The 26,932-nt window shown below is 40.0% G+C and overlaps 1 protein-coding gene across 3 annotated transcripts; it reads left to right on the top strand.

Annotated features, from left to right (window-relative positions):
- The first annotated feature begins 263 nt into the window (after positions 1-263).
- On the top strand, positions 264-16,574 carry SLC38A2 (solute carrier family 38 member 2). 3 transcript variants are annotated; one of them, XM_005519299.3, is made up of 16 exons: positions 264-431; positions 1,310-1,497; positions 1,744-1,825; positions 1,950-2,065; positions 4,902-4,975; positions 5,073-5,165; positions 5,361-5,442; positions 8,359-8,441; positions 9,402-9,460; positions 9,579-9,728; positions 10,427-10,506; positions 10,620-10,720; positions 11,111-11,235; positions 11,824-11,968; positions 12,086-12,183; positions 12,955-16,574. In XM_005519299.3, the coding sequence occupies exons 2-16, from the start codon at positions 1,379-1,381 to the stop codon at positions 13,051-13,053; spliced, it is 1,506 nt and encodes a 501-aa protein (XP_005519356.1). In that variant the 5' UTR covers positions 264-431; positions 1,310-1,378; the 3' UTR covers positions 13,054-16,574. The 3 variants fall into 3 exon arrangements, with proteins under 3 accessions (XP_005519356.1, XP_087910883.1, XP_087910884.1); XM_088054757.1 differs by having other exon boundaries at positions 11,824-12,183; XM_088054758.1 differs by lacking the exons at positions 264-431; positions 1,310-1,497 and adding an exon at positions 1,545-1,624.
- Positions 16,575-26,932: the final 10,358 nt, after the last annotated feature.

A 26,932-nucleotide genomic window follows, 5' to 3' on the forward strand; every position in this document is an offset into this window, starting at 1 on the left:
GTGACCGGCACCCACCCCTCCGTCGGGGGCGCCCTCCGCCCCCCGCGCCCCCCCAGCCCCCGCCCGGGCCGCGGCAGGGGGTCAGTCGGGCAGGGCGGGGGGGCGGCGCGGCAGCGGGCGGGCGCCGCGCCCCTTGCAGTGACGCGCCCACATTCCTGCCTGAAGAGCGGCGGCGCCCGGAGGGGGCCGTCAGACCGGGAGCGACGCCGGAGCGACACAGACGCGATATTTTCTTTCCTTTTGATACCTCTGACTTTTTTACGTGATTTTTTTTTTTTTTCCCTACCTTTATTTATCTAGGGGCTTGTTTTCTCTGACATTTCATAGTTAAGGGCATTTTTTCCCTTGCAAGAAGTAGCAGCGGAGACAGGAGAATCTCGTTATTCCGAGGCTCCGGGAGAAACCTTCGCTTTCAGGCTCGCGCGTAGAAGGTACGGCAGGGGCTGGCTGTTACCGGGCCGCCAGGAGGAACGGGGCGACTTTTCGGATGGAGCGCGGCTCGTCCTTCGCGCCTTTGTCCGGCGGCAGCGCTCCGGCTTGTCGCCAAGAGCCTGGCGGGCTCCGCCGAGACGCGCGTAGGGACGCGCCGCCGCCGCATCCCGAAAAGGTGGCAAACCCGCAAAGCGACTGCGGCGCGACGCAGTCCCGCCACCGGTTTGCGTTTTTCCATTGAAAAGGCCGGGACGCGCGGTGTCGCCGGCGGGGAGGAGGGAGGTAAACACAGAGAAGGGCAGCCGCGGGGCGGGAGGGTCCGGTAGCCGATGTGACAATCGCCCATCGGTGTTGCATCAGTCTGCTCTCCGCTATCGGGGTGGAGAGGCGGAGGGGGGGGCGGGGGAGGAGTGCGGCGTGGCGGTGCCGTTGCCTCGGTGCGGCGCGGGCCGGGCAGTGGCGGTGGCTGTGAGGGCCGGGCGGTGGTGGTGCGGGCCGGGCGGTGGCGGTGCGGGCCGGGCGGTGGCAGCGGCGGTGGTGGTGCGGGCCGGGCGGTGGCGGTGCGGGCCGGGCGGTGGCAGCGGCGGTGGCGGTGCGGGCCGGGCGGTGGCAGTGGCGGTGGCGGTGCGGTCCGGGCGGTGGCGGTGCGGTCCGGGCGGTGGCGGTGCGGTCCGGGCGGTGGCGGATGGTGGCGGTGGCGTGTGGCGGTGGCGGTGCGGGCCGGGCGGCGGTGGCGGCGCGGGGCTCACCTTTGTCCGCGCGCCCCCCGCCCCGCGCGCCTGGTACTTTTCCACTCGGCGGCGGGCGGGGGGCGCGGGGGCACGTGACGGGCGCGCCCCCCCTGCGGCACTGACGTCGCCTCCCCCCCCCTCGGCAGGCGCGGCGAGTCCCGCCGGCAAGGACAAAAGAGCGGCCGCCGCCGAGCCCCGACCCCCGCCCCGCCAGCATGAGCAGCGCCGAGATGGGCAAGTTCAACATCTCGCCCGACGAGGACAGCAGCAGCTACAGCTCCAACAGCAACGACTTCAGCTACCCCTACCCCACGAAGCCGGCTGCCATGAAGAGGTGAGGGGGCTCCGCCGGCCCGCGGCGGGCGGCAGCAGCCGGGGACCCGGCGGGACAGTCCCTGCGGAAACACGGGAGTCGCTGCGGCCGGGGACGGGCGCGGCGCTCCGCGCGCTGACACTGGCAGGTGGGGTGGTTCTTTCGGGGTTAATTCCATCGGTTTGTCCTTTTCCCTTTGAAATGCATTGGGAAGCGAAAATGCGTGTTGCCCGTAAGAGTCACTAATGATGCAATGTTGTTTTGCAGCCACTATGCGGATATTGATCCAGAAAACCAAAATTTTTTGCTCGACTCCAACCTTGGAAAGAAGAAATACGAAACTCAGTATGTAAGTACCCAGCAATGACGTTCTAAATAAACAAACAAAAACGTACTGCCAAATTTCTGGGTTTTTTTAGTTCTGAGATAAGTAATAACTTTCTGTTAATTATTACCTATCTCCCTTTCCTCAGCATCCAGGTACTACTTCCTTCGGAATGTCAGTATTTAATCTGAGCAATGCTATTGTGGGTAGTGGCATCCTTGGTCTTTCTTTTGCCATGGCTAACACTGGAATTGCTCTTTTTGTGTAAGTATATTTTGATTCATCAAAAAAACCCTGTGTTTCTGGTGTGTAAGAATGTGACCCCTAGAAAATATCCAGACATTTCTATAGGTGCAGAATTGCATTTTAGGATTTATGGCTTGTTTTAAGTTTAAGGATTGTGATATATTCAGAAGAACCTGCAAAAATTAAACAGGTTCACTGCAAATTCTGCAACCCTCAGAAACATTTTACAGTGAATTTTACTTGACTTAGCTGTAGTTTCTCCATGAATAACTGATAGAATTCCCCTGAAAGTTCTGTTATCCAAGTCCCAATCAGGGATGTGGTCTCGATTTCCTCAGCTGACATCGTTGTGCCTACTGAGTTACAATGTACTTAACCAATAAAGAAATCAGTTCTATTGCTACGCTTTCATTCAGTTCAGGGATATAGTTTCAGTTACACCTATAAAAATTTCTGTCTGCCTGCAAGGGAGGGATGTGGAATGACCAGCATATCTTTATTGGCCTGTCTACACTGGCAAAATCTTTGAGGTGTAGGACAGAACTACAGTAATGTAGTTGGAAGTGGCATAAGGATACAGTTATGTACAGTGCTTTTAAATGCCCTGGGAAAGAACATTTTTCAGGTATTGGAGGTAATTCAGCTCATGAGCAATGTAGTATCAGTGACTTGACTGCAAATGAGTATCCATGGATATGTTCAAAGGAACTTTGTGTTTTTATCCTGGAAATAGATCAATGTGCTGAATGTTCAAGAACACATGAAGAGCAATGTTTAGTTCAAAATTTCCCTGACTCTGCTGCCAGATTTCCAGAAAGTAGGTCAGATTTACTTCCAGATGTTTCACAGTGTATCGGGTGGTGCTCAAGTTTGCTGAGGAAACTACCAACGTGTAAAGTTCTGACCTAAAGGATTTTAAGTATATGGTGATTTGTAAATCTTATACTAAGATTTTCATTAGCCTAGATGGTGCTAAACTGAATGAAAGACTTAGCATAAATCTGGAAGAAATACTTAATTTCTCTATACATCAGTTTCATGCTCTAAAGATGTTCTGCAGCACATGAAATATAATCAGTGTAATACACATTAAAATGTCTCTGAGGAGAGGAAAAAGGAGAATGTAAGTTTTTATTTGAACAGATTTGGGGAGATCCTCTTTTCTGAGGAAGAAAAAGTTCAAAACTTTCAATTTAACAATTGGGTGCTGAGGCAATTTAGTTTCTTTTTATTCAGATCTATTTGTATTAGTGCTGTTTCAAAGACAAACTAGCTTGTTACCTTTTAAAACTTGTAGATCGTACAGTTGTGAGGCAGGAAAGCAGTTAATCACAGATGATACTGAGGATTTATGATGACTGAGGGCATTACAGGCATCCCTTAATAACTAGGTTACAGAATCAGATCCAGATGCAGTTGATTAAGGCAGTAAGTTCTTCGAAGACTATGGAGGCACTTGTGTAAGTGCTGTGACTTGTCACTTGTGTCAGCACTAAGTAAATGAATAGAACAGTCTGGAAGCCAGAAACAGAGTGAGCTTCAGAATGAGTTTGCTGACTGATCTTGCCTGCGCTGTAGACAGCCCCATTCCAGGTTAGGACTGAGAGGTGTCCATGGTCTGTGCTGTTTTAAAGCAGTGTAACCCTGGCACATCTCAGCTGTGCTGTTTCTGCCCAATGGCTGAGTCAAGTCCTAGTTGATCCCTACCTGTCAGAAATAGAGAGGTTTATTTGTGTGCATGCCTTAGTGTTGAATTGGCGCAGTAACATACATTTCCTACACAGATCTGTGAAGCTTCTCAGATCTTTTTGTTTCCAGTTCTTTGTGCTGCATTTATTAGCTTTGCCAACATTAAAAATGACAGATGAGGAAATGTAGTCTGGGAAATGAAGTTTGCCCTTTTAAAGCCATTTTTTATATGCTGATTCTCAGGTTTCCTATTGAGCAAAATGCTTGTATTGGTGTAAGAAAGACCAGGGATTTTTTTTTTTAATGCTTTGTAATTTTCCACTGTGTTCTTCAGCAGCCGAGAAGTCCCCCCTAGCGTGCCACTCCAGGAAGTGCATTTGTTGTGGGAGAGATTTGTTGTTGAGAGATCCGAATTTTAGGTGATGCAAATGTGCTTCTGGAAATAATATGCATTGCCTGTAAAAGCTGTGGGGAAGATAAACAAGCCACTAGCGATTCCCATGTAAGCACATCTGAAGAGTTAACTTTTGAGGAAAGAATTTTTTTTTTTAATGACAGTAGATGTATATTTCCATTTGAAAACACAGCTCTCAATGAGTCTGAATTTTCAGTCAATTCTTTAAGGCTTTTGCAGTTTCATCCTTACATAAAAAAAAAGGACATAACACAGGTTTAAGCTGAAAAGCTGATTTCTTTTATAAGACCAAGAGATAATCTTCACTTCAGCTGTAGTTAGCCTCAACTGTACATTCGATAGGTGCATGACACACTTGAACAGGGACATGGAGACAGGAAGAATATAGTTTTTTACAAGGATGCACCCATTCCCATTGATAATTTATTAAGTTATGTATTATCAAATGTAGCCAAGTATAATATCCTGACACTTGGTGATGCTTATGCCATTTTAGACTGAATAGAATCATTGTTAAAGCCTACATTAGAATTTCTTTGTATGCCTCTGAATTGCAATGTAGTATAAAATCCTTTCTACACATGGGATTAATTGGGTTTTCAGAACACTTTTAACTGACCTTAGAATGTACACTTTTTCCCATATAATATTTTAATATGGGGAATGTTTATATTTGATGCATCTTTATTTAATAGGGTTACAATAAGTTATTTATGGCTATTACAAATGTGCATGTTTTTCTTTCCCCAGAATACTCCTGCTGTTTGTCTCAATATTTTCTTTGTATTCAGTGCATCTTCTTTTGAAGACTGCCAATGAAGGAGGTATGGCAAATTACTGTTTTACAAATATGTAGTATTCGTTTCTTACGGTATCTTTGTGAAATACACCCTTCCAATGGGATATTGTATTTTCTTCTAGGATCCTTATTGTACGAACAGTTGGGAATGAAGGCTTTTGGTATGGCTGGAAAACTTGCTGCTTCTGGATCAATTACAATGCAGAACATTGGAGGTGAGGACAAGATCTTAAAATGTCTGTACTGTCAATAGTAATTGTTCCCTGCTTATTCTTGGAGACTTATTTGTCACACAACATGTGTTCATTAACTGCTTGTGTTCAAGTGAAGTTATGAAACATGTTATGTGATTCTTGCATCATGTGGCATATTCTATATTTGTAATGATCTATGATGTTATTCACCTACAGCTATGTCAAGCTACCTCTTCATAGTGAAATATGAGTTACCATTGGTCATCAAGACATTTATGAACATCGAAGAGACCACTGGGTAGGTGTTAGAACTCCTCATCAGAGAAACTATTAGGAGAAACAAATACGGAGACTGTATATATTTTTATATGAAGACCACGTTCGGTACACCATAGGGTAGCTTCTTATTCAGACAGAGATACAGTAAGTTTTCCCTTCCCCTGAGTGCTTCACTTCATTTAGATCCAGCCTGACCTGGGAAAAGGGTAGAAAAATACAGGTATTGCATCGTGTTGCAGAAAGCTGTTCTGTAAAGAACATCAGGTAAGTGTTAATGTATGTACCAGTCAGTACATACACTTGATAAGGAAAGATAAATGTGATTATGGTTGGTTTTTTTGTTTTGTTTCTTTTTACTTTCTTACTGCATTCAAAATGTTTGGTCTGATTAATTTGGTTTTCTAGTATTAATATTGTGGCAAGTGATTAAATGTAAGACTAAAGTGCAGTTATGCAAGGAATGTTGTAAGGAGCAGTTCTCAAAAGATACAGAGACTAAACATGGACCTAAACCACAGTTTATATGCCCAAGACTGGGGTGGTAGATGCCTTGCCATCTATTCCTGGAGACACCTTGGCTCCAGAGTGGCTTTCCTGCTTGGCTTTAAAAAGAGGATTCATTTTATCTAACCATATTTCGAGTTCATCATTACAATGGTCTTAGTACAATCAGTGGAGAACCGTGATCCTCTGTAGTGATCAGTTCGGTGCACCTTAGACACATTTTGGGCATCTCCAAAGAACAGTTGATCATATCACTCTGTGTTGAGAGGGTGTGTAAAAACAAGATGCCTGAGTTCAGATGGATAGAGTTAAGTGCTATAAATCTCACTCTTCAGAGTTGTACTTCTGTGCCTTGTCCTGAAGTGTCCCAGTCTTGAGAGGGCTGAGCAGCTCAAGACTCCAACTTACACCTAAGCCTGAGTTCAGAAGGTAGGCATTTTTCTGCCATGTTCCCCAAGGGGTTCAAGCAATTTGGTGATGTTCATACAGCTTGCTGATAGATATTGTCATAATAACAGTGCTAGCCATATATTTTTTCATTTTTTTTTTTTTTTTTTTTTTTTTAATGTACTCAAATACTGCACCTACCCTATTTACTTACTAGTGTTATGTTTACAAATTCTTTGCTGGGAAGGTTCATTTCTCTCCTTTGGCTGAATTCAAGTCCATATTTTTCGATTCTTATGAGAGCCCCTGGAGTAGCCAGTATTTAGAAGGGGGCTCGGAGGCAAATATTTTTAACTGTCCCATCTTCACTAAAGGATTCAAAACTGGTTGCCATTCAAGAAGAAAAGTTAAAGTCTGTGAATCTCAGAGGATACAGCTGCTGCTCTGAAAATCTGGCAGAGAAAATTAAGAAATTGAGATCTGTATCTTAAATGTTTTCTTGTTGGCTGGCACTAGGTAGCTGTACACTGATTTAAAGTATTTTCTCAGTGCTCTGGCAATTGTGAACCCCATTTAACTGACTCTCTCCATGCATTGCTTAGGGGAGTCTGGGTGGCTACCATTGGCATGGATTCCACTCTGGAAGCCTGGGGCCTAAAATGTAAGCACTTACCTGTTTAAGTGTCCCAAAATAATGCTTACTGTAAAAGAACTTCTGGAATTCTGAGACAATATTACAAATGCTAGCTCCATTATTAAAATTTGCTTAGCAACTTCTAAAGTACTTGGCTATATTTTAAAACTGCACAATCCCATTCTTTACTCTTCAGGACAGAAAAACTTTGAAGTCCTTGATCTGAAAGTCCTGATGGCCTCTATATGGTATGCACAATAGCAGTGCATGTTCTTGTGATTGTATCAACTGCAAGGAGTTTCTTTGTTGTGATTTCTTTTAAATTTGCCACAAGTTTACTGTAATTTTTAAAAAGACAACAAAAGGTGTATGGTGTTAATGTCCTATACATCTGAAGTTTCTAAAATACTCCTTTTTTACATCTAGTTATCCCAGGTAATACTGAGGAAAGAAATGACTACACATTTTTGCATTTACTATGTAAATCCAGAGCAAGTCTGTTAATTATACCATATTTCCATTACTATATAAAAGACTATAATTGAGCAACTGAGTTTGCATATACAAATTTCAAATTAAATTATGTTTACCTAAATAGTATACAGTCCGTTTTAAAATAAATACTGTTCAAATGATATCATAATAGGATGTAAAGTATTAATACTTGGGAATAAATGTGTAACTTAGTGTTACTTTAGTTGCTTAAAGCATATATGATGGTCCTGTAGGACTTTGTTTTTATGTATGTCAAAAAAGATGTTAATCTTCTAATGCTCAAAAATGTTTTGTAAAAAAATAGCTGCTGCTTCTTACAGAAAAAAATGGCAAAAATGTTCTAAAGGAAAAGCTTCTGAAGTTCTTACCATGTTTTCCCTACTGAAAGGGACTAAATGTGCCTCCAAGAGACTCCCAGTGCTTGTTGGAGTTTTCTCAGCCACTGGGCTTGAGCTCCTGCCTTACCTTCAGCCCTCACCTGTTTTTCTTTAAGTCCCACAGGGTACCCAACAGAATTCTGTTTCCATTAGAAATGGAAACTCTGCTGGGGCCCTGCAATGTTCTAACACATCTGGAGAGTTTGGAACCAGCACTTAAGAAAATCGTATTTTTTCTGTGATTGATCCCACTTGACTTTTTTCTAACCAATCATATAATTTTCTGTCTTCTGACTTCCAGATGGTTTTTATTTTTATAAAAGGACACTAAAGGAAAGGCACAATGCAGGTTTGGGGTGAGATAAGAAGTTATTGTAGGGTGTTAGGTCCGTATAGGAAATTAAATACTGTCATTTGTGATGTCAGGTAGTGCATTTTTTTAAGGAGCTATATGTTGTAGAAGATAAGAGGGAAGACTAAACTGCAAATGTAGTTTTTAAATACCTGATTACTTACAAATATTACCTTTTTTCTACAGAGAATGGTATCTCAATGGTGACTATTTAGTGCTGCTGGTGTCTGTCATCCTCATTCTTCCCCTGTCCCTACTGAAAAATCTAGGTAAGCAGTAGAGGGCAATCAAAATAAAAACCCATTGGAAAATACTGTGGGGAAACATGTTGATAGAATACTTGGGTCTAGAAATGCTGTGTGAATTCACAGTTGTCTCCAAACTCATCTCTTGTGACTAATTAGCATTTAGGTAATTGCTATCAGTCTCCTTGAAGAAAGGAAAAAAAAATCAAGACAAGTATACTGAATTACAGATGTGTTTGTGGAAAGTGAAAGGACAGCAGGTAGGATGGTTTTAGAACAGAGCTCAGCAATAACATTCTGTTCTTATCCCAAAGTTTGACCTGTTTTGGTCAATGGTGAAAAATTACAATATTGTTACCATCTATCCTGTAACAGCCTTCAAAGAATAGGGCTGCTAAGTATCTTTTCATTGTAGATCCCGAGGCGTAACAGAATATTCATACCAGATGCTTTTTCTGAAATGGCTGTAATTCAGTTATATATGTGAATAATTCAGTTAACAGGCTGTTTATTCAGAGAATCCTGTAATGGAACTTCAGTAACCGAGAGTCTCAATGTGAATTACTCTCTCAAATTACTGTTTTCTAGAAGCTAAGTATATAAATAAAAAGAGAAGGAAAAAAGACCAAGTTATCTTGATAGTGCATGCTATTAAAATTAATCCTATATCATTCTTAGTATACAACAATCAATTCATATAGTTGTTGCTGTGGGTTTTTTTAGTTTGCTTCTTTTTCTTGTAAGTTAAAAAGTTTAACATTACAGACGCACTGTATGTACAGACCCTAATATGTCTTTCAGAACATTTAGATCTGGGTTGGGATTAGCAGAAAATCAATGAATAATTAATTTGTTCTGTGTAATGCTAAGGAAAAGACAATCTAAAGAGATCACTTGGCAGAATATGTTTTTTCATAATGTTTTGATTTGAATGGTATTTCAGTTTATTGTATATTAAATTTTTTTTATCTTTCTTGATCACAGGTTATTTGGGCTATACCAGTGGCTTTTCCTTACTTTGCATGGTCTTCTTTCTGATTGTTGTAAGTATAATCTTGAAAACTTCCAGTACTTGCAAAAGTGTGTTTCAAAGTGAACTTATGCACAGTTTCTAAAAATTTTGCGTTAGTCAAAGTAATAAACATGTGGCTTTATTTCTAGGTAATTTGGAAGATGTTTCAGATTCCTTGTCCTATGGACAGTGTCATCATGAATGTGACATTATTTAATGCAACAGTGGCACCTTTGGTAGATGAAAATATAACAATTGACGATATGTGCAAGCCAAAATACTTCATCTTCAATTCACAGGTAACTGTCCAAAAATCCGATGCTCTGTTGAAAACAGATGCTCTGTTTTCCTTCCAAAAGTCCAGTTTTAAAATTGGGATGTGTCAAGACTTTCTGTTCCAGTAGACTTGGGTACTGTTTACCTCATGCAGACTGGGTATTTTTACATGCCAAATACATAGAAATTAAAAGGAGTTTGAGGTACCTGTTTGAGTGGCAAAAAACAAATCTCCCATTCTACAGCACAGGATTTCTCAAGCTTTCTCAAGGAAGTTAGTGAAGCATTTTAAAAAGTAGATTGCAGAAGAAGATGAAGAAAATTGTAGAAGTGTGTAAATAGGATGTTTACCTTGTTCCCAGTCACAAATTCTTGACTCGTGAATGCTCCCAATTACAGTGGCAAATCTCCACACATGTGTAATGCTCATTACAGAGTTCAAGATATAATGGCTTAAGCCTGTTAGTTGCTGAACATGATTTTGAATGCAAATACACTCAGCTCAGCATGGACTTCAGTGACATTTGAGACTATTTGGTACCTCAGGGTCTGGGTTTAAGAAAATACAAACTTATTTTAACTTTTTCTGAAGTTTCCATTGTAAAGAATAGCTGGTCTTTATCACCAAATAAGGCCAAAACTGAAGAATCTCCTGATGATTTTGAAAAGTAAATTTCTAATGTCTGTTGAGATACTTAAGAAACATACTTTTTTTTTCCAGACTGTTTATGCTGTCCCAATCCTAACATTTTCTTTTGTCTGCCATCCTGCAATTCTTCCAATTTATGAAGAACTGAAAGGGTAAGTGTTAGATATGTATCTTCAATTTCACAAAACAATTAAATACAGTATTAAATACAATTAAATTAAATACAGTATGTTCTCACTGCTAACAATGTTACTTTCTCTTTCAGCCGAAGCCGTAAAAGAATGATGAATGTGTCCTACGTATCTTTCTTTGCCATGTTCCTCATGTATTTATTGGCTGCTCTCTTTGGATACTTGACATTCTACGGTGAGTATTGCCTCTCTGTTTTCTTTAAAATTATGTATGTTCTGCAGACTCACAGCATTATTTTAAAAATAGAACAAGCAAGCATTTATTATGTATTCTAAATATACACTGTTAGTTGGGTTATTGTTTTTTTTTAGCACTTCTATAAGTGCACACCCCGAAGGAGATCAGTAATAGAATTAGGCCCAAGACATAGGATTAAATGGATTAAACCAGATTCCATGCCTCCAAGTCATTCCTGTGTAAAATGGATACATTCTTACAGGAGCTTTTGAGGCTTTCAATTTATATTGATGATGTAACTGTAAAATTTGTGTGCAATCTAGAGCAGAAACACATGTTTAGGAAGTATGACAACTAAATCTAGTTAAAATACTGTTTTCTTTATAGGAAAAGTTGAGCCAGAGCTGCTTCACACCTACTCTGCTTACCTGGGTGCTGATGTTCTCCTTCTTATTGTGCGTCTTGCTGTACTTATGGCTGTAACCCTCACTGTACCTGTAGTTATTTTCCCAGTAAGTAATTTTTTTTTTTAACACCTCTACCGCTGCAATCATTTAGCAACTTGGCAACTACTGTTTATTAGTTGAAAAACTGAAGAGTTTTTCTCTTAACTGAAAAAGGAAACTTACTATGATAAACTTGAGAAATTATAGCTATACTGTTAATTCAATAAATAGGTAACATTTACTGAGCAGTAGATACAAATATATTCAGTTATATTGTTTTCCTGGCATGGTTGTATTGGGGAAATAGATTGCCCCTCTATAAAAATACTTAAACTATTGTATTATCAGCTTAAAAAAAGCCAGCATGTTTTTGTACATACATTGTGGACACGGTCTGGCCATTTATGTGTATGTTGTTGAACAACATCCTTAGATGTTATAGAATTTCCTGGAATTTATTTTTGTTCAAGCCAGATACTTCTTGGGTTTTTTTCTGCATATTACTTTTATCTTTCACCTTCTGTTAAAATCTGAAGCATTCAGGAAAATTACGTTAAAATACTTGGAAAAGGAAGGTCTAATTCAGGTGGCAAATCACTGTCTTCCAAAATGAAGACTTGACTGTCTTTTTTTTTTTCCCCTTGCCTTCCCAAGATCCGCAGTTCCATTACCCAGCTGCTGTGGGCAGGGAAGGAGTTCAGTTGGTTGCGTCACTGCTCCATTACTGTTGCTCTTCTGGCATTTACCAACATGCTCGTTATCTTTGTCCCTACTATTCGAGACATCTTTGGATTCATTGGTAAGCATTTTCTTGTCAGATCAAGCAGTCTTTTGCAATTCAGAAAAAGCAGTTCCAGTCTAATTAGAGTATGTTTACCTAGTTATGAATATTTATTTCCATGCTTTTTCTCTGCAGGTGCTTCTGCGGCTGCCATGCTGATCTTTATACTTCCTTCTGCCTTCTACATCAAATTAGTGAAGAAGGAACCAATGAAGTCAGTGCAAAAGATTGGGGTATGTATAGACAAATATGTAACTACACTTGCTTTCTAATTCAAAGCAAAAAAAAAAAAGAATTATCATTTTCATGATTTATAAATTTTGAAGTCCTGGTGAAGGTAGTCGGTGAATTGGTATTTAATGTTACCTTGCATAGTTGTAAGGAGTTGCATAAGAACTCAAAACCAAGGAACTGGCCACCACAAGACTAAGTTTGCTTCAGTGACTTCTCTTGGTCCCTGGCCCCCAATCTCATCAGTAGCTGGGTCATTCTGTTGCTGCTAAGAGCCAGATTTCAACAGAATGCCCTAAGAACTATATTTAAAAAGCCTTAACATTCTTCAAATATTCTTTTAAGACTTATTTACATAATTTTCCCCATAAGAGCTCATCTCTGCCAGTTGTTTGGGTTATCTTGATTGTTCTTGGTGCTTTTACTAATCAAACACGCACTGACTCATAATGCAATCAGACATACTGAGACAGAGTCAAGTTAGCACAGTGGCATAGCCCGACTGGTATCAGCAGGTACATTCATTTCCCTTAGTTGAGGGTGAGGTCTGCTATACTGAAAATAAATGTACTTCTTGATTTGAGAAAGGACCCCAAAATAAGAAAGATACTTAGCTCCTTGTCACTGATTTGATCTCTTGTCTCTTTTACTTTGTCCTCCATGAGCAGTAGCATTTGTGTTATGCATGGGTGTGAATTTGTAGGTGTATGTTGTGTTTTATCAGCAGTGTCATAGCAGAATCTGAAATACTTCTTTTATGTTTTCTCTTTCAGGCTTCATTCTTCTTTCTAAGTGGTATACTTGTGATGACTGGGTGTATGACACTGATTATTCTAGACTGGACCCAGAATGTTACATCTGATGGCCATTAACTGCCCTGGTTTAATCTCTATAATACTCCACTTCAAATGCCAGTGTTCACTCAGATACCTACTGAGAATGAAAATGAGCTATTCAGCTTCCTTTAAAAGGCAGATTCTTTGTTGATGGTTCTTCTGATCGTAGAATATCTGAACTCTGTCTTTAAGAAACTATTCTGCATGATGGAAGTGGATATTAACATCAAACCACGTGAGTGTCTGGCTGAAGGAAGTGACAACTTTATTCCATTCCAGAGAATGGACAGAACTCTCTGTAGACTTTTATCAAGCCATGTTTGGCTTTCGTCATTGTTACTTGGATATTTTGTTATTTTACTTGAATGTGCCTAATGGAACCATTTGATGTGAGAAAGAACTCTTTAATTTACAGCAAAGTGTTTAAATAACCAATGAGAGAGCGAGAGAAAGAGAGAAACGCTATTATTTTTTGTACCAAAAATTCTTATGGACCTCAAAAGCACTATTTTGACTTTAAGAAACATTTTTCTAAAAAGAATGAAAAAATAACATAGAAGAGCTCAGAAAAATATTTAATTAGTGTCCTAAATTGAACTCAGTTTGATTTTCTTGATCTCTTCACTCATGTCACTAGTGACAGGACCCAAGGAAAGGGCATGAAGGTGTTTTTACCCAGAGGGTGGCTGGGCACTGGAACAGGCTCCCTGGGGAAGTGCTCACAGCACCAGCCTGACAGAGTGCAAGAAGTGTTTGGACAATGCTCTCAGGCACCATGGTGTGACTCTTGGGGTGCCCTGTGCATGACCAGGTGTTGGATGTGATGATTGTGATGGGTCCTTTCCCACTCAACATACCTTATGATTCTGTAGAGTCATAATTAGAAGAAATTTTATTTTAAAAATTCTTCTAATGACCAAAACAGAAAATAAGCAAATTCAGATCAAAATTCTCAGATACTAAACGCTTTCCATGAAGTTTCCTTAGAGAAAATACTCCTGAAAATCATTTCAGGGTTTCGTAAGTAACTAGAGTTACCAAAAAATGGTGTGGAAACACAAATTTTCAAACTTTAAAAATCCCACCCTTTAGAAAAGGGTGCATTTGAGAAAAACATAAGTAATCTAAAATTGTAAAGATGGCATTGACATTTCCCTTCTTGAGGTACTCAGTAGTGCAATTGAGTAAAACAGGGTTTGGGATTTTTGCTTTTTGGGTTTTTTTTTTTTTTCCTGTTGTAGATAGAAACTGAATGGCACTGGAGCATACGATGCCATTAATACAAAACTCCCTCCTCAAGTTCCCTTTATTAATAAGGTCCATTGTCAGTTGTAACAATGTTTGTTGGGATTTTTTTCTATCCAATCTATCTTGAAACACTCTGTAGGAAAACAAAAAAGTCCTAATGTAGTCTTCTAGTTGTATAATATTCAAAAACTGTACAGTATTTCTCAAATTCCTCATCCGTTATTGGATTTTGAATTACTTGACTATTCTGTTTCTGAGTCAAATCCACAAAATAACTGCACCAATATGTCATGCTTGGTACTAACTCTCTTCACATACACAACTGGGATTCCTCTTCCAATTTATACTGTATAGTAGTATTAAAAATAACCTCATAGGCTGGATAGTCATCTCATACTTGTTTGCTTCTGAAATAGCTAAGTTTCTAAGGAGCCATAGCTGATGAGACAGGTGCTGTATGGTTGTGATGAGCTATTTTGTTTCTAGTGCATGTTTGCTCTTTCATTCTTGTCCCAGGTTGAAGAGAGGTAGCATTTGTATAACAGCGTACTTGGCTTACAGAGGTTCTCAAACACAGCAATATTGGGTACAAAAGCCTAGATAGAGATTATTAATGAAATAGTCATGGCAATGTGGTCGGTCAACTGTCTTCATCTGACACGACGTTTTAAAAATCTGATTTGTGAAATCCCACTCATTGTGTCAGAGAGACCAAGTAAAGGCCTGTAATCCATTGATTAAACAGTGCCTGAAACTTTTTTGCTCTTTTAGAATTAATCCGAAATTAATCTAAACAATAATCACCATTTGGCAGATGATGTCAAGCTCTGCCCAGCCATTTAAAATCTATGGAAAAACAACTGCAGGTATTTTGTATTGATACTTCTGCATGACTGTAAGTACTGGTCACTAAGACTATAGTGTAAAACTGTAATGACAAGTTATATTCCTCATGTGTTATTTGTAATATTAATTCGGTGGTACTCAACTGGCAATTAATGATCCTGGAGTCAGCACTGACTAACGCTCCGTAGGTACTTCTCTGCCTCAGGTACTGTACATCCATGGCTAACTATTCCATGTTACCTGATCTCCACAGAAGTGCTGAGCATGTGCCTCCTCAGTACTTTGGCAGCTTTTCTTCTTCCTCTGCAAATGCGCAAAGATGGAAGAGGATTAAAATGTTGTCTACCTTTGAGCAATTTGTAGCACATAAGGGATGAAGTGCTTCCCTTGCATTTAAAAAGAGGAAAGAAAGTGAGAAATCTCCTCCTTTCTCACAGCAACCCTAGAAGAGGAAGGAGTTGTGAGAAGTTACTACAGATTCCTTCTTTGTAGTTGGGAAGGGAAAGAGATTTTTGTGGTGACACCTCATAGTGTATTGTACATGTCACTAATTCTCTGAATGTAGCAATTTCCAGATTATACATTATGTGTTATATAATTTGATGACTGACTCTCCACCTGCAACAGTTGAGTTCCACTTGGCTGGGTCGATTTCCAACATGTGATTTTTTTAATTATTATTTTTTTCCAAACCTGTCTGTTGAAAGTTACCTACATTACAAACCACCTAAAAGAGCAGCTTCAGTATTAAACCACTGTTCTGTCACCTCAGTTAGACATTACTGTCTTCCATGATATTTCAGTCATAAATGTAACATGTTATTTATAAAACATTAATCCATTAAAACTAAAACTATTTTTCAATATTTATGATAGTCTATGTACATAAATTGTATGTGTGTACATACTGTAAGTATAATGTATATAATGTAGGTTTGGAGTCCAGGATTTATGTATATATTCCTCTCTCATTACTGATTGTTACATCATTTCAAGGAGTTGTCCATGTTGTACATCTGTGTAACAGCTGTCAAAGGAAAGAACCTTTTTCAACAAAGTGTAATGCTTACAGAGATGAAAGAAGTGTGTTACGCCTAAGGTGTGTAAGAAAACACTAAGATTGTATTTATTACAAATGTATATGTTGCAATAAACACAGGAATCACTTGGGTCCATAGAAAGCATTGTTCAGGTTCATGTATACTTTCTCTCTAAAATTTACCATGGATGTTACGATTTCCTGAATGCAGCAAGTTCACCACCTCTTCGATCTAACGCTCGTTAGTTCGGCCGCCAGGTTCGGGCATCCCGCGGTACATCCGTGTACATATGTAAATACCCGCCTTACTGGGAGGGGCCAACAGCCTAGCTACGGTTGCAGGCTAGACTGGTGGCCAGCAACACCGTTTCAATGAAACATTGTATGTTTGTTTTAACTGAAATAAATAAATAGATAATCCTAAGCAAGGGCGTGATGTTTTTCTTGGGGGAGGCATCTGGAGGATTTTCTTTAGAGGTGATGCTAAAAGTGTACCTTTAATTTCATGCATAATTAACATATTTAACACTTTCCAGGAAAGGGGTGAGGGAATGGCATCCAACTACATCCATGACTTAGGACACTACAAGGGTAAAAGAGAACAGGTCTGGACATGAGAGATAAAATTCTACAAGGAACCTGCATTAAGTAATTTCTTTCATGGAAAAGGCATACCTGGAGACAAGACCCAATGTGTTAGATCTTGTCTAAGTGTAATAAGTGAGTCTTGTTAAAATCCTGTGCCACTTTCCTTCATTTGAGTCTCCAGTAGAACAACTGCTTATGTAAAAAATTACAAAACTGGTATGCCTGGTTTGCTTCCGTTTTGGAAACTGGATACAAAACAAATGTATCATATAAATCTGTATCACATCATATGAATGAATATCTGTCCCACATACTCTGAATTGGTTGAGAGATCCTGGAGTTGTAACTGTGTCATGTGTACAGCAAAGCACTATACAAAAGCAATACTTAAGAAGGATAGTTAAAAGCTCTGAAATCAGGAAATCCTCAATTAAGGTTGCATTAATTACAAGATTGCAAAGTGGTTTTTTCCTGGAATCCTCTTTTAGTAGCTGCTCATTATTTTATTTTTTTAAGATGCTTTCTGTGTGTTCACAGTGTTTGTGTTTGCCCAAATCCAAATGCCATCCTGATGAGGGATGAATGCCTTCATTCCTTTCTAGTTCTCATTTAGTGTCATGTTTGTGAAACAGAATTACTCATTTTCAGTGTTTGCAGGCCTTTAAGAAGGTGTTAATCAGTAAACAGCTCTGGGGACCTGGAGCATGGAGAGGAAGCACTGTGGCACAGCCATGTATTTGAGTCCATTTAATGTCCTCCACTTACTTAATGGTGATCATTCTTGGAACAAGAACCCTAAGCACCAAGGTAGCCATTTGGAAAGGGTGGGTAGTGTCTCATAAGCTGTCTGCTGTCACACAGGAACTTCAGAGCAGTGTAGAAGCCCTTCCCTAGAATGCTACTTGACAAGCTGAACAATTAATCTCACCTGTACAATCAGGCAATTCCATCAACTTAAATAACTTCATAACACAGTCTTTTCTACATCTTATTTCACACAGGAATGAGAAGATTGCTCATCTTGTGAGATTAATGAGATGGTGCAATGGTTTTATAAAAATGAACTGAAACTACGTTGTAACAATGTCTAAAATCCCATGCTTTGAGCCTGTGTACCTGCCACAAAGTCTAAGCTCCAAAAGAGGGTTGTCACTTTAAGCTTATTCACAATGCTGAGCTTTGTGAATGTCTTGAGGTCTGTTCAGGAAACAGATGGCACCTTTACTTTCTTCTAGTTCCCCTGAAATTTGCTTCCTTCTTCTACCCTGGCCTTGCCAAGTCTGTCCTGCCTCAAGGTCATGCCTAGCCCTCTCACCCCAGAGGGGTGATTTCAAACAATGCTGATTTTCACACCTACATCCTTTGCTCAGTCCCAGAAAGATCCATGATCCTCAAATTCCTCTCACACATTGTGCTATGGAAGCCTGTACTCTAACAGCCACTGCGAGCTGGCTTCTAATCTTCATTTCCTCCATGAGAGCATTCATTTCACATATGCTACATTTCACATCCCTTCAGATCTTACACAGTTAATGTGAACACTGAATTGATTATGAGACCTAAGTGCAGCAGGTTTTTTTCTCCCCAAGACCAAGTCCTAAGCACTGCAGTAAGTTCCTATAAACTACCAAAGTAAATATAGGCCACGTCACCCTCCGGGTCACACTGTATTTCAAAATCAAGTTTGTAATTTAACATAAAACAAATGTTTTTGTTTTCTTGCTGCCACAAATTTCCACCCTTTGTGGTAGGTCAAATGCAGCACTTCACTACTCCCACACTTAACAGAGCCAGTTTCCATCTTGTGGTTAAATTTCTCAACACATTTAAACAATCAGTATCTTGGATCAACACACTGCTTATCTCCAAGTCCCAGGAGAGAAGTCCTATGACAGTTATTATGTCTGAGCATGGCTAACTACTAGAATATCCAGCTGTCCTCCCCTGCAAATTTTAGTTTGGCAGGGAACATCAGTCTTCATATTTGCATTTTGTAGCAGCAGCTTCACCAAAACTCAGTCTCTGAAGTATTTCCTTTCTTACTTGAATATGGGTAAGTGTAGGAAAGAATCAGACACAATCTTTGTCATCCAGAATCATTATAGAAACATTAAATCCTTCTGACAAAGGCATCAATAACCACTTAGAGTAACTACTTTTATTGCCTTCTTATTTTTATAAATACTGAGTAAATTAACTACATGGAATCTAAATTACTTTTACAGTTTATTCTTTTTCTGTCTGTTCTGCTGTTATCTGAGTCAAGCTGCCCATGTGATTCAGACTTTTCCCTGCTGAAGTTACTGGAATGTTGCTTTCCTTGTCTGTGCACAATGAGTTATTATACATAGTTCAATAACACAGAGATAAACTACAGAACTTCCTCTAAAAAGGAGTTCCTCTAAACTACAGAAGTTCCTCTGCAGAATCTTTTCCTGCTCTCATTTCTCTCACTCTTCTGCTGAATAATGTATTGTAGCTTTCCCTTCCCTCTCCAATACAGACACCTAAGGCCACTAATTCACTTTTCTAATTTTTCCAAGGTTTTACAAACTCTTGGCACTTATTTTCTTCTCACAAATAAATGTATTTACTTTTCATTTGCTTTGTGTCTTCCCATCTTTTCATAGACTATAAAGATGAACAGATTTCCAAGTGGAAGAACATAGGTCCTTTCCACCCAAACTGACAGCCATGTTTTATAAAAGTATAAAAGAGGAGCAATATTTGAAAGACTCAGTGGTAAAGAAACAGTGAGAAATATTGCAATATCATGGTAATGACTATGAAAGCCAACTGATGCATTAATGTTACTAAACTATGGATTGCCTTTGGCACTGGACAGCATAACTGAAAATGGAACTGGACGAAGCTTTCTCTGCATCCTGCTGCTGCAGCTTGGCCATGCCTACCTGCTGCCCTGCACACTCATCTGGCTTGCCAGTCATCACAGCTTGTGCTTTTTTTCATTAGCCAGTGTTGTTTTTAGCCATGAGTCCAATTTCCCTGCAGCCTTCCAGGGAGCTGGAAGATGTGGAAAGCTGGCAGATGTAGGGGCAAAGAGGTGGTCAGGCCACTGAGCTGCCTGCTGCCCAAAAGAGAAAGGTGTCCAAGACAAAAATTCAAATGTGTGCTAGCAGAAGGGCTGCTTGATCATGGTGGTTGGAGGGCGGGAATGAGAGCTGCTAGCAGCCAGTTATCCTACCCAAGGAAAGGAGCCACCACTGGTGGCCAAGTACCCATCACAGTGGGGTCTGATGGTCCCTCAGGTCTTCTCACCCTCCCCAGCATGTTCACAATCAGGTTAGTGTCACTGAGGGCTCCCACAAGCAGGAGTGAAAATATAGACAACTGCATATTTGGAGTTGGCAGTGAGAGTCACTGAAGCACAAATCACAGGGGAGGAAAGCAGCCAGTAGAAACACAGCAGAGAAAAGTGGCCTGTAGAGGAACAGAAAGGGACAATGATTTCATAACTGTGGGGAGAAAGTAGACTCGCTAGCAAATAGAAAGGGAGATGAGAAGAACGCCTGTGCAAAACATCAGAAATCCCAAAGTGATTTCGTGGTTATTTGTTTGTGTCCTTGCCTTCCCTGAACAGAAAGGGGAAATGGACTTTGTGGAAATAATCCTGGGTAAGGTAGATATAAAAGAAAGTGTGAAAAACTAAACATTAGCCACACCAGCCTGTAAAGCAGCTCAATTAATAAGTATTCATAATCATTTGGAATTATTTTGAAATCATGTGAAAAAAATAGTGGAGAAAACTGTATGTGTTGACAGTCTCCAAGGGCAACCAGAGTCATTACTTAACTGTTGTTACTTAGTGCCCACACGGCTATCTTCTATCCCACAGGCACATTAACATAAGCAATAAAGTAAATCACTGTAAGCCAGAACCTTTCCTGCTGACTGTGAGCAATTACCAGTATTTATAAGCTCAGTGAAATGAAGGAGGTAGCTTATTGGAGTAGCATGGAGGTCCATCACCATTTAAAATCACACCACCATTTAAAAATGGATTCTTAGAGTGGATAACTCACAGATAAGCCACAAAGAGATGACTAATTTTTTTCAGATTTTACTAATTTCTAACTTTTAGACAAAGACACATAAACCTTTTCCTCTCCTGGTTTTCAAGGTGCCAATGAGGAAACCAGTCCTGGAAAACAAAGAAACACTGGTTCCTGGCACAGCCAGGTCTCCCAGGGCAGCCAGGATGTGCTGGGCAGCAAGGGCTGGTACTGCCCCACAGCAGCCTTATGGCAGAGCGTTCCTCCTTCTCCTAAGCAGCTACAGAGAAATTGCACAGGCGTGTGTGTGCCTCTCTCCAGAAAAGGGCTCTCTTGCTTTGTAAAAAGCTTTTATACTGATGGGTTTTGGTGCTACAAGCATAAAATGTATTTTCCCTAGGGAAATAGTGAGCCTGATCCATGTATTTGAGGAACCCTAGGATTGTCACCCTGTACCAAAACATACCAGTGATGCTGCAGGCTTTTCTACTCACAGTCAATTACAATATCTTGAATCACAAGGATCTCATAAAAATTGCAAAGTCACAAACAAGGTTCTGGCCTTGAGTTAGAAACTTCACTTCCTGAAATTTATTTGTTTTTAAATGGTAGGAATGATGCAATTTTCCAGGAACCAAATAGGAAGGAAATGAGAGTACGTAATTTTTTCTGGTCACAAGATTGACGGTGATACTCACATTTGAAGGGAGGAATTTGCCTTGACTCATAGGAAATTATCTTTGCTCTTGGGGATTTACAAACAGCCTTTGTGGAACAAAATAGAGGGCCTGAACTATGCCTGTGTTTTGAGGAAGGATAACTTTGCCTATTGAAAAGAATAACAAGGTGAAGAAGTATGTTAATGGAATGTGAGGCCGTTTTCGTTTTTCTTTATAGTTGGCTGCACCAAAGGCAGATGACAGGGGTGAATTATTTTAAAGATCATAGCAACACAGAAATTGTAAGAAGTTTAAATTTTGAATAATTAATTTGAATCACTCTGCTGTTTCCAAATTGTTCGTTTATCTGGAAGACACAAAAATGGATGAATTCTTTGCTTTGAAGAGATTTATAGTCTTAACAATGGTGGTCTCATGTGGTATTGGTACTAGCTGTCACACATTTACCTTCACTTTTCTTAAACCAACCACAAAGTTAACAAGGATTAATTGAGGCACAAACAGAGAGAGAGCTGCAATTCCCCTCCAAAATCCAGTGAAGGTCTTTACTTCTCATCTAACCAAATTTTCTACACAAAAGAGTGTCTGGAAATTATTGAAACCATCTTCAAACCTGACAGCATCATTATTACATAATTATCACTATTACATAATAATTATTACATAATTACCATTATTACATACTATCATTATTGCGGGAACATAAACAGCTGTACTCCAAGTCCAGTGATGCTGCTGGAGGACAGGGGCAGCACTTGCTCCAGCCTTGCCTGAACTTAAAGGCTAAGTTTGGTCTTCCCTGCACAGTGCCTAGGGCTCTGGGAACCCAAATTAAGTATATGCTTGAAGTAGCTGGAACCGTCTCACTAACAAATGATTATTTTAAAGTAGTTTTAGACTCAAGCCAAAAACAAGTTGTTTTTTTTTCTCAAGACCTCCTATACAGAATTAATTTGGAAACTGAAGAAATTGTAGCTCAAACTTGCACTGAAACAAGCAAGTATCTGGGACATATGCAGAGAAGGGTGACAGGGAGAAACCCTGCAGCATGAGAAGAGTTACCCCAGCTTCCAGGCCTGCTGTGGATACCGAATCCTATTACAAACTCTGCTGAATCCCTACTAAAACTGTTCTAGTGATATTTTCCAGGTTGAAATATGTGCATGTGTTTCACAGCATCAGACGTGGCACCCATAAGAGAGGGCAGGGTGTCAGCATGGCCAGGAAGGCCAAGCATGGCAAAAACAAACTGTGCCACTGGGGTGCATTTTCCAGGCATTTGGCCTTTGAACACACCACATTTTTCAGCTTAATGGGCTCTTACAAATATTCCCAGACATTTCTTCAGCTGCACCAGTCAAGGGATTTCTCACAGATGTCCTTTCACAGTAAATGCTTCGAGGAACTTCTCAGCTAATGGACCTGAAGGTGTTTCACGGAAGCCATGGCCACTTTTGGATGGAGACTTCTCAGTGGGAGAATTGGGCAGATGCAGACAGCCAACAGAAGGTGGCTGCTGAGATGGCTTTGCTGTGCTGTGTGACCACTCTGCTCACTGCTTACTGTCTGATACTGCGGAGAAAATTAGGAAAATTCCTGCCTGCTGCTGCTAAGTAGCAAAGTTAAGAAAAAGCAACTATTTCCTTCAAATTTGTTTCTCATTCTCCTCTTTTTACAATTTTTTTTTTTTTTCCATTCTGATGTAATACAAGACCTTTTAACATTATTTTCTGTCTCTTAACTTTCCTGCATAGGAAGCTCCATCCTGATGTATTGTATTAATCCTTAAAGAGGATCAAATGAACAAAATATAAACATACTCAAATTTGGAGTTGATCCTCCTCCTCTTGAGGATGATTTTCTTGTTTTCCATTTCCTGTCAGAATTTGATTTTGCAAATGAAGCTGACATATGCAAACTCTGATCACATCTTGATATTAGTTTTATATTTAGATTTATGAGTTTGATTCAGATTTAGCTTGGGATTATCAAAATTTCAGCTGTTCATTTCTTGAACACAGAAAACAGTTCTGCAAGGAAAGCACATCCGAGAATAACAGCATGATAGATCAATAAGAGCATTATATGTCATAACGTATTTCTATCAAAGATAAATCACTTCCCACTTGTCTGAAAGGTGCATACCTATCTCCTGGAACAGCAAAACAGAAAAGAGAAATCTATATATCCAAAACCAAATACAGGGGAAACAGAAATAAACTGAAGACTGTTCAGTTTAGATGTCAAAGAAGTAACATTGAAATCTTCTGTACATAGTAAACAGGACTGTGGAAAAATTGCAGTGTAGCAGAGGAACACATATTCTCAGAAAAGTCCATTTTAAAATCATAGGAATCAAATTTAGTTTTGTGATTTCCCTTCATAAACTTTTTCACAAGAACATATTGTGTCCTTTGTATCATGTAAAATGAAAGATGAGAACATGCTGACATATATATCAAAATATTCAACACATATTTATTGTATACAATATGTATTCAACACATATTTGTATCAAAAGCTGTAGCACCATTGTAGCCAAAAGGCCTAAGAAATAAACAAGACAGGTTTTGTAAGTAGGGATTGCATCTTTTATTAGATGAATTGGTGTAATTAAAAAGAATTAGAAATAAAAAAAAAGCTTGCATGAGCACAGGCCCTTGTATAGATCTGAAATAGAAGCAGAAAACCGAAGTTTGCTAAGAAGCTAACTTTCACTGCACATCACTGACTGCTCCTTTCCCATTCTCACTTCGGGCAGATGATACATTACCCTTCCCCACACTTCAAGGGATAAACTTATCAAATCTCCCTGTTTTGCTGAGCAAGTACCAGCTACCTTTTCTGCTGGGTGGCCAAATTTACACATGCCCAATCTGGCTTAGAGCAGCTTCCCTCTACTTCTGCCAAGCTTCCAAGTCTGTTTCTACATCTTACCCAGAGATGGCCATGTGTGCTCAAAAGTTTGCCTTTCTCAGTGTGCAAACCTCTTCTTGCCAGAGTGTGCTGGTGCACCCCATCTCCATGAATTGTGTCCTGGTTTGTTGCCTTCTCTCATGATGTGCTAACACAGAATAATCCAGATGAGTAGAAAAACAAGGGCAAGTTTTACTGCAGCGGCATGACAACGATATAAACACTTCAAGCACTAGCATCACTGGCATAGGAGAAAATAAACACTTCCAGAGCAAGAAATAAATTCTTAAAGAAAATTATAGACCCACAAATGAAATATGAGTGAATTCTGTATGACACAGTATTTTTAGACTGGATAAATGCAGGGGGATGGCAGTCACTTTTGTCAGTAGACAAATATTTTCCAAGAGTAGTTCAACACTAGATGCTATTTATAAATATATATAGAAATAATTATATATATATATAAAGTTATATTAAAAAAAATTGTAAAAATAGCTATTTTTTTATATTTCATTTCATTTCATTCTTCAAATGTGCAGTGAGGACTCCAAAACTCTGAGAGCACAAAAATAAGTATCCATACTCAAACAGCCCCAGATAGACCACCTAGATTTTGCATATTATCACAAAGCTGAGGGAAGGTACAGGGTGTGCATACTGTCCCTGTGTCCACAGGGCATACTGGGATGAGGTCTGGATCAGCATATAGAGCAATGCAGGTAGGCTGGCAGTGTGGTCTTTTAACTAGCAAAGAGATTGGAAAAGGAAAGTTTTGTCTGTAGCACGCCAGGTCTGGCTGGCTGCTGCCTCGGGATCCTTGGTGAGAGGTCCTCAAGAGGGTGATGAATAAATGAGGGATGAACCCGAAAATAAAAGCTTTAAAAGGCAAAACAACAAACGCATAACCTGTACACAGGATAGGGTTCACTAAAAAGGCCAGGGTCCAGGGTAGGGAAATAATGATATAAAGTGGGTTGAGGGTGGAGTTTGAGGGAAAGGGTCCAATAAAAACAGGGGATTAGGAATATGTAAAATAATTCAGCAACATTTAACCAATAGTAACAGAGAAACTATAGAACTTCCAATTATTGTTTACATATAACTTTTCAGGGGGCATTGTGGGTGAGCTTTTGCTCACCGCAACTAAAGGAGATTTTTCTCTTCTCAGCGTCTGGGACAAAGCCCCTTGCCAACCCCTTGCAATGACGGACTCCAACATTTGTCCGTCCCTAATTAATGACATTGGTGCTCCACTTTGCTCATTATGTAATGTGACATAATGTTATTTTTGACACGAGTTAGCTTAAATAAAGGGAGACAGAGTAAGGAAAAGGGCAGGGGGAAAACCATAAATTTCAATCCAAAAATTTCCCAAGCATGAGATTAAAATGATGAGAAAAAAAATCCCTCCAGTTTTAGAAGTCCCAACGCAGCACTGTTGTGTGCAAAAGGCCTGAAGAAGGCGGCCTTTGGTTGTGTTACCCTCGTTTTCACATTACACAGGTCATCAACTCTGTTGTCGAAACATTTTCAGGCAATTGATTACCTGGTTAGGAAGCACAACTTAATGAGTCATGAGCAGCAGTGTTTGTTGTGAGTGGCACGTGTTTGTTTAATCCACATGAGAAATTAAATGTTTGTTTAATCCACTTGAGAAATTAAATGAAAAGCATCAGTAGCCATTTCAAACTAGATGAACGTCAGAGAAAAGCAAATAATTTTATATTTGTAATACTACACGTTGGCACCAAACCCTGCTCCTGATGGAAAACCAAAAGGCAAACAAGTAGCCAATGAGTGCTTGTGCCCATAGAGGCCGTGTGTGTTGCCAGCAACAGCTAGTCGTGAAATTGAAAGCAAATATTTGCTGTGCTTAAAAAATGCTCAGACGGTAATAACTGCATAGTGCTGTAAGCTTTGAGAGCTTCTTGATCATTCACGGACACTGCCTCTCTGCTTGCAGAATATTTACTGAGCACAGGGTGAGGTTCTCAGCAATTAACCATCAGTCACTCCCCTGGTTAAACCCAAAACATTTTCAAACAGAATTATGCATGTGAATCAAGTCCTGATACACTGTATTTTTTGTTTCCTGGTTCCCTGTAGCTGCTGGTTTTGTAGCTGTTTTAGTAGCCTGGTTCCCTGGCTGCTGGTTTTGTTTGTGGCAGTGGGCATGCCCCACAGTCCAATCCCTCTTTCATTTAAGGTCCTGATTTGGGTTTCTTACAACCATAATCAAAATCTTGACATTGCCTATGCCAGGCATCCTTCAAGCATGAGGTGACTTGGCGGGGAGAGTTGTGGGACTGGATTTGTCCTGTCTCAACCAAGAAGAGAGGAGAAAAGTTTGTGGCTGAGCTTGGCGACTTTTTTCTGTCACAAATCTGCCACTTGGCATCCAGATTTTCCCACCTCTCAGCTTTGCACTAAGCCACAGACTTTAGTGCAAAAAACAAAAAGCACACAACCCAAGGAAAATTGCAGAAAAAGTGCTAATTACCTGGAATGCAGGAAAAAATAGAGTTTTGTAACCCAGAGAGCTGTGTAGCTCCTGTAGGGCTGCGGTCACCACTGCAGGAAGC

Source organism: Pseudopodoces humilis, chromosome 5, assembly GCF_049639895.1.
Source record: "Pseudopodoces humilis isolate 2021_Gansu_Grassland_sample_001 chromosome 5, ASM4963989v1, whole genome shotgun sequence".
NCBI lineage: Eukaryota > Metazoa > Chordata > Aves > Passeriformes > Paridae > Pseudopodoces > Pseudopodoces humilis.